This window comes from Sitodiplosis mosellana, unplaced genomic scaffold (genome assembly GCF_009176505.1).
Source record: "Sitodiplosis mosellana isolate CC-2019 unplaced genomic scaffold, AAFC_SMos_1.0 Smas_scaffold_5, whole genome shotgun sequence".
Taxonomy (NCBI): Eukaryota; Metazoa; Arthropoda; class Insecta; order Diptera; family Cecidomyiidae; genus Sitodiplosis; species Sitodiplosis mosellana.
Window position 1 is genome coordinate 5309680 of NW_022595248.1, and position 7761 is coordinate 5317440.

The 7761-nt window shown below is 38.9% G+C and overlaps 1 protein-coding gene across 1 annotated transcript in view; it reads left to right on the top strand.

The window, feature by feature from the left end:
- The window catches only part of LOC129566896 (mucin-2), a 65173-nt gene extending 58050 nt beyond the window's left edge, over positions 1–7123 (top strand). Inside the window, exons 3-6 of the mRNA XM_055443267.1 lie at positions 1053–1374; positions 1439–1676; positions 2076–2235; positions 2546–7123. Of these exons, the coding sequence (XP_055299242.1) occupies positions 1053–1374; positions 1439–1676; positions 2076–2235; positions 2546–5137 (3312 nt within the window). The 3' untranslated portion in view covers positions 5138–7123. The remainder of the gene's footprint in view (positions 1–1052; positions 1375–1438; positions 1677–2075; positions 2236–2545) is intronic.
- The last annotated feature ends 638 nt before the right edge of the window (positions 7124–7761 follow it).

Consider the following 7761-nt stretch of genomic DNA (forward strand, 5'->3'; position numbering starts at 1 on the left):
TGTGGGTGCTGCCGGAATCAAAAACTTTTACTCATCGCTGCAATGCACCGACTACATTTCGGCTTTAAACTAATTTCATTTTGTCGGAAAAGTACCGAAAAAGTTAGCTTGTTGTTTGGCCCCGGTAATGTTTGTTTACAATTGAATATTATGAATGTGCATGTGCAACCGAGAAAAGCAACCATTCCTTTTAACATGCTCCCCAGCACTGCGTCAACTCTTTCTCTTACACTTTCGAAAAGCAGAAAATGTGTGTCTGTAGGAGACGAATAGCGAGCGAGTGAGAGAGAAGAATTAGAGCCATCGATTATTAAACAATTAGTTGAGATGGCTCAAGTTGAATGCAACGCTATGATTGTTCACTGTAAATATTTGCATTAAATGTTTGGCTGTCGACTTCAATTTAAGATCAAGTGTTGCAAAGTTTTCGACATTCCAATTCGGCACTGGCATTTTCTCGCTCCTTCGCTTGCTCGTTCGGTTGCATGGAGGCCGTTTTTCGCCCAGAAATCGACCGAAATTGCACAGGCTTTTATTTCAAACGGTATCATCTTGTGATACAGAACAAGTTCATTTGGCTTTTATTTATCTTCAATTTTCATCGAACAATACCCATATACATACGCATTGCGAAACATGGCGAATGCAAATGCTTCCGCTCAGATAGCGTTACACGTTTCGATCATCTAGGTTTCATGTGTTGAACTATGTGTGTCTGTGTGTGCTTTATCTTCAAGTGTTTTCGGATGGAATGTGACAGACAGAGCATAGCAGCTCATGGAAAATTATCACTATAGCATTCACTTAAAACTTGTGAAGCTGATTTTATCCTCCACAATGATTCTTTTTTCACATTCTCTATATAGCTTCAAATTTTTCGACCGTGACGTTTCACTCTCTTTCTCTCTTTTACGTCAGGCACATTTAAATGTATAACAGTCATGTAATTTTATGTGAAATTATGGTTCTATTCATTTTTAGTTTCTACAAATTAAATTTGCATTCTAACGAATTCTAATGAATGTGAATTTGTTTTATTTTGTTCTTTACAGCAAGCAGCATGTTCGTCATATCAGAATACATTGGGACGGCATTCGACAATTGGACCGTATTCACATTTATCGGGCAATCCGTACACCAACAACGCTGGATGCAACAATGATTTCAGCTACACCAACCAATATGGCTACAATTCATGGGGCATGTGGCGTGATTCTCGCAACTTAACACCGTCATCGACATACTCATCGAAAAGCCGCAGCAGCATTAAATCATTTACCATAATTCTTATGACAGCCGCATTTATCGTTATTCTGGCTGTCCTCTCCGTTGCTGCGCTCGCATTTTACTTTAGCACATTCAAGTCAGACGATTGTAAGTAAATCCCACACATGCCATTTGTAATTTTGCTAACACTCTATACCACTTTATCTTGCAGCCATTATGATTTTTGATGGTAAATTCCAAGTAACCCGTGGCGATGTATTCACAACTGGATTAAAATACAACCACACATCTGTCTATCAACAGAAAGTGGATTACTATCGCAATTTAATCAGCGATAGCTTGGAACGAAATGGACTCACTGTATACAAATGTGACATTCATGGTTTCGGCACCGGACCATTGGTTCAAGTTGATTTTCGTGTTTTTCTTGACATGAGAAAAGTTCCAAGGTAAATATATGATAAATATCAATAGATTTTCGGGAATCTCGGCCGGAATAAATGCATACGGTTTAACCTGAACTATAGTTTTCTGGCGAAAATACTCTCTACAAGGTTAAAATTAGTGACATGAATGTGATTTCAGAAAATAACCATAACATAAAAATTTGATTGGTCGGAAGCGATGTATATCTAGTGTGGGTGTGTATTTTAAAACGCCATTGCATTTGATGACAGTTTACACAAATTCTCTATTTTTTTGGTAATGACGTTTGTTCAAATGTTCTTCAAACTAAGAATAGGCTATCGACGCAACCAAATTTATAATCACTCTATATTTGAATAGCTACCATATCATTTCGAAAGCCAATGATACTAATTGATTGCTATTGATTTTCTTTGATATAGAACTATTCGTAGCGTTGAAGAGCACATCCGTGATTCAATACTCAAGGAAATCATGTCAATGAAATCGGCAAAAGGCATTCAAATCGATTTATCAACATTGGAAATCAAGAGATCACTTGATACAGAAGTTTTGAACTCGGCTTCATTCGTTCGCGAAAGGGTAAGTAAACAATGATGATGATGATGACGCATCAAGACATCAAAAACGAAAGAATTTGAAGAATTTTCGATAGAAATTTTCCTCTTTGAACGTTGTTTTTCATTTTAGCTTGAGACAGAGAATTTTCATGGAAGCATATTAAATTGATTTGGTTTTCTTGGATTTTGTGTGGGCTTTTTTGTTTCTTATGTAAAAAATAGAAATTTTTGTACAAAAAATTGGAATTTCATGAAGAAACAAAATTATTTTCTTTCGTTTTTGATTTGTTTACAACTTCTCGATTTGAATAATGTCAATTTCCATTTCTCAGGTGACAACTCCATCGTCAATCATGTTCGATGACAAATCTCGCAAAGCACCATCGTCAACATTGATCAGCAGACCGTCCTCAAAAGCGACTACATCAAAGCCAAAGCCGAAATTGGATATCGTTGAGGCTGAAATTGACATAGAAAACGCTCCGATTCTCCAAGGTTCGTTTGAAGTGACCAAAACCGACGCAGATATTACCGAGAAAAAGGTACGAACATCAACACTTAAACCGTTCACCATCACAAATGGTTCAGTTCGTATGAAGCCGAAGAAGACAACCATTGAAAAGGTGAAACCATTGGCAAAAGTGCCTGAAAATTTAACGGCAAACATTTTGAAGCTTGAGAATGTTACGAAACCATTCCAATACGAGAGAGTAACAACACCACGTGCTCCAACGACAACCGAGGAAATTCCAACGATAACAATGGAAATGGAAATGGAAATTCATACAAGTAGCGAGGCGGCTTCAACTACTACTAAAATTCCAATTCCATCATCAACTGTATCGATTCCACGGATAGAAACGAGTAGCACAACGACATCGACAACAACAACTGAGGCAAACATTCCATCGGTTGTTTATCCAAGTGAAGCACCACCACCAAAGAGACCCATTGGAGATTTGGTATCACTCGAAGGTGAAATTGTATCGCAGACGAGAAAGAAAAACGCAACCAGCTTTCCAAGTACAATCGTCCTCGATGACCAACCATGGCTTCCAATTCAACCAAATGTTAAAATCGATCACAATTTAAACGATGCTAAGAAGAAAATCCACAATGCTGTCAATCCACCAGTAGTTCCATCAAGTTATAACACTGATCCGGTTGGTGTTCAATTACTGCCTCGGAACAAAGTGCGAAATCCAATTTCAAATACGGTACAAAAAACTAATCGGCCACCCATTTATCATAGTTTCAATAATCCAGCGCTGATGTACGGCCCGCATGAAGTGGAAAAATTGGGACTGGGTGCTGGATTGAAACCATATCCAATACCGGTGGATTTGATTGGCGAACAATCGAGCAAACGAGATGATTCATTTTTAAATAAAGGTGAAGTGTTGCCTTCGATTAAGGAATCTCCGAAAATTGAAACGACAACGGTGAAAATGACAACGACACCGGTATATGAAAAAGCCCTGGAACACAACAAAACGAATGAAAGTATTACTCTGAATATCGAAGAGACAACGGATAGAATCAAAAACAAAACCGAATTAGGAATCGACGATGAAGTGACAAATCAACAAGTTGGCGAGATTCTGTTGGATTTGTTGAAGGATAGCAATGTGAAATTGAATGAAACGGATTCTGACGATATGATTATGCAGTCGCGAACCGATGAGTTGGAATTGCCCGAGCCGAAAGAACCAGAAGTGAAAAATCAAACTGCAAAATTGAATACGACCGAAGAATCCGAAACGGAAAGTTTTGATGAAATTGCTACCGTTCTTTCCTCAATGGAAACATTGAGCTTTAAGAATATCAAGGATTACATAATGGCCACAACCAAATCAATTACAAAAGACATTCTTTCAACATCAACCGAACGCGATCAAACGACAGCACGACGAGAGAAGCCGCCGAATGTCATTGATCCAATGGTGAAATCTGATCGTATTTCGTTAATTGCACCAACAACACCGTTCAGTGTACCAAAAACAGCAACGCCAAAGGCGACGCCAACAAAGACTTCGTCAACTACATCAAATCCCGTTAGCTACGATTCAGAGTCAGAACCAGCGACAGCATCATATGTTGAGGTGGAAACGGTTCAATATACACCAGGTGCGGCGGCGGCAACATGGACACCCGGATTATTTCCCGTTCAATCGAAATGGGAATATGTAAACGGAACGCTTGTGTATCCAAGTGTTGCACCAATGCGAAAGATCTACAACGAAACACTTCAAGCATGGATCATCGAAAATCCAATCGAAGCCACCGAACGCCTACCGCCAACCGAATTGGTTCGTAACACATCAGAACCAATTAAAAATATTTCAGCAATATTCGATACGTTGGCCTCGAAATTGAATATGAACACAATGGAAACAGCGAAATTACCACCATTTATGTCACATTTTTCGAACAAATTGAAGATTGAACAACAAAAAGATCATCCATCAATTGCCGATTACTTGAAATCGACTACAAAAAGACCGGTACAAACAACGACAACCACCCTTCCTCCGTCATCTAGTGCCGCAACGCCTGAAGATGAACTGCCGATTTTACTGAGCCAAAATACGGAAAGCTATTATGGATCTAGCGCAGAAACACTGATCGGTGAAGCTGAAGTTGAAGAGGTTGATCCAACACAATACGAACAAATGCTCTTGATCGATAGAGTTTCAGCGCAACTCCGTCCAAGTAGCACCGCACCATCTTTGGTCACTCTAATGCCAGTGAAATCGAATTCCGGCATTCGACCGGGTTTTTTGAATTCTAAAGGAAGTGCACGTGGTTTTCCACCATCAGGACCGTCATCATCATCATCATCATCATCACAGTCAACGTCCAATCGACGCCGTTTCGAAGACGCTTCATTCGTCGTTCGAACCAGTATGAATATTAGCACTTAAGTAACAAAAAAGATAAACGAAATAAGAAAAAAAGAACAAGACGTAAACATTTCTGCAGAGATACTCATTAAAACTAAACACGCTGATGAGACTTTAGATGAATAGCAGCACATACACACACAAATGAATGATATGGATTAGAGAGTTGGCTGAAAAATGTGATCCAAAGAACGAAATCAAACACAAGACACAATATTATTTATTTTATTCAATGCATTTTATTTTCTCTTATCTCTTTTTCACTCTCGGGAAAACGCCTACGGCCTTAGCGTTAATCAATAACATTTTAAGAACGAAAATATATCAAATTTTAAGAACGAAAATATATGAAAAAAGCGTCAAAAACATAGCGAAAACAAAACGGCCCAAATAAAATGAAAATGAATCCATTTGCAAATGGAGGACCAACACTTTGCTCCCCAAAAAAATATTTCTTCAAAAGCGTGTTTGGCGTCACTTTAATTGGAAGCCACAAACTTCCGCTCATTTTCTCCCGTCTCGTAGTAATTGTTTGAAGCAATTATTTTTTTTCTTCGTCGAACTTGCGTACGATAAAAAATAAACTTGATGAAAAATAGGCAAACGGACCGAAGTTGAATTTAGTTGAGAAAAGTTCCCGTTTTCATTGGGTTTCCTGATAAATTTTCGAAATTCATTTTCGGCAAAATATGCGCGCGTTTGCAATTGCTGGCGGGAATGTTCATTGCTCATTGAGAATTGGTTTCGTAAAAACACGTAGGACGTTTCGTAGAAATATAAACAAACAGGAAACGGAAGCTCTAAAAAAGGAACGTTTGAATTAAAAGTGGAGGTCAACATTATCAACAATTTATATTCCATTCGGTATGCAGGCAACAAAATTTGTGCCGTTAGAATGATTATACCGAGTATTTCCGCATTGAACTCATTTTTCAATTTTCGAGCTCACGAGAAATAAGAACAAGACAGAAAAAAAAGAGCGAACGAACGAACGCTTGGGAAACTTACTACGAATACAAATTGAATTATGGATAAAGTCGGCGGAAAAAGTTTTTCCGTGGTGATTGAACTGGCAATTCGTCGAATGAAAATCAAAGCAGTTTCAAACCACATGTATAAAACCGTCTGTCTCTCTTTCTCACCCAAAAATACTGGTTAAATGGAAAATTCGTGGCGCATTCGTTTGACAGTAGTAAAAGATTACAGTTTGAAATTAGTTTCAATTATTTAGATGGGATAAGTGTGTACCCGAATCAAAATTCAGGGCAAGAGATGCCCGAATGACTGGGAAAAAAAAGAAAACAGATTTCACTTCGTTCGAATTGATAATTCATGATCATTTTTCACGGTAAATGTAAGACGTTTTATGCGCAAGAACAAGTTGTTGAACAACCGCAACCACAGCACCATCAACGGAATAGAGATAACGCGCGCGGGAAACATACACACAAAATCCAACTTACAGACTGATAGAAAAAAGAACGGCGATATCTTGATATCAATTTATATTTCTATGTGTGTTGTCTTTATTTTTGGCAATTTGCTCGAGCAGCCCCATTGCTCTAGCGTTGTTTTCCGGGCAAAAATCGTTTTCCGCCTAAGCCTCCTCCTGCATATGTTATTTTTTCTTCCATTTACGATGCCACATTAAATGCACAGCATCCAGGTAAATTACATTTCGATTTTTTCGCAGCACAAACACCATAACATGCTTCTATCTCACTTCTGCGCTCGCATTTTCCACAGTCTTGCTATTTTTCGCTCGTATGTGTATCCATTTTTGCAGCACACAAAAAGTTTCGAGCAGCGATTTCATTTCCACGCAAAACTTATTGGATTTGCTCGGCTAAATGAACGAAACAAAGAGGAAAAGAAAAACAATCACTGAGCACCCAGATTGCTAACGCACTCACACATTCTGTGCTGATGCTGCCACGGCTGCTGACGACAACAATGACGACGGATGCGATACCAGAGAATTTATACCATTTATTTATAAAACATATTCTATTCGAGGCTATTATTGCCGTTCGCCTCTCAGCGCCCATAGCATGAATGCCGGTGAAAATCATATACTCTGCAAAGCAAGGCTCGCACTCTGACAATGGACTCGAAATGTTGTTCAAAAAGTGTGCTTCCTGTTTCGCGTTCTGTTTGTTTGTTTGTTTCAAACCAAGCCTATGTGTGCATGTGTGTGTGTGTTTCAAAGTAGCGATACCGTACACAGTTATCTCAAGCATATAATTCATTCCACTTAATTCGATCCGCTTTGAAATTGCCAGCCAGCCAGCAATAGTGGCGAAGTAGATAACGATGAGGGAGAAAAACTACTACGCTAGAAATATGCAGCACACGCAGCATTCTGCTCATTTCCTTCTCCTGGGTGTCTTTGTAAGACAGAGAGAGAGAGAGAAAGAGAGTCTCGGCGTTTTATTCGATTATGTTCAGTTGAGATGAATTCCGTTGCCTTTGAACTTCATTGAGTTGTTTATGCACAGAACGTTCATGGTTGTGTGCATAGCTATTGACATATCCCATGAGCCGCTGGATTTAGCACATACGTTGCCGTTTCTTTCTTTCAATCCCAAAGATACGTTGCACGAAATGCACTACTCTCGCTGTGTCTCCCACTATCTTTTTGTTTT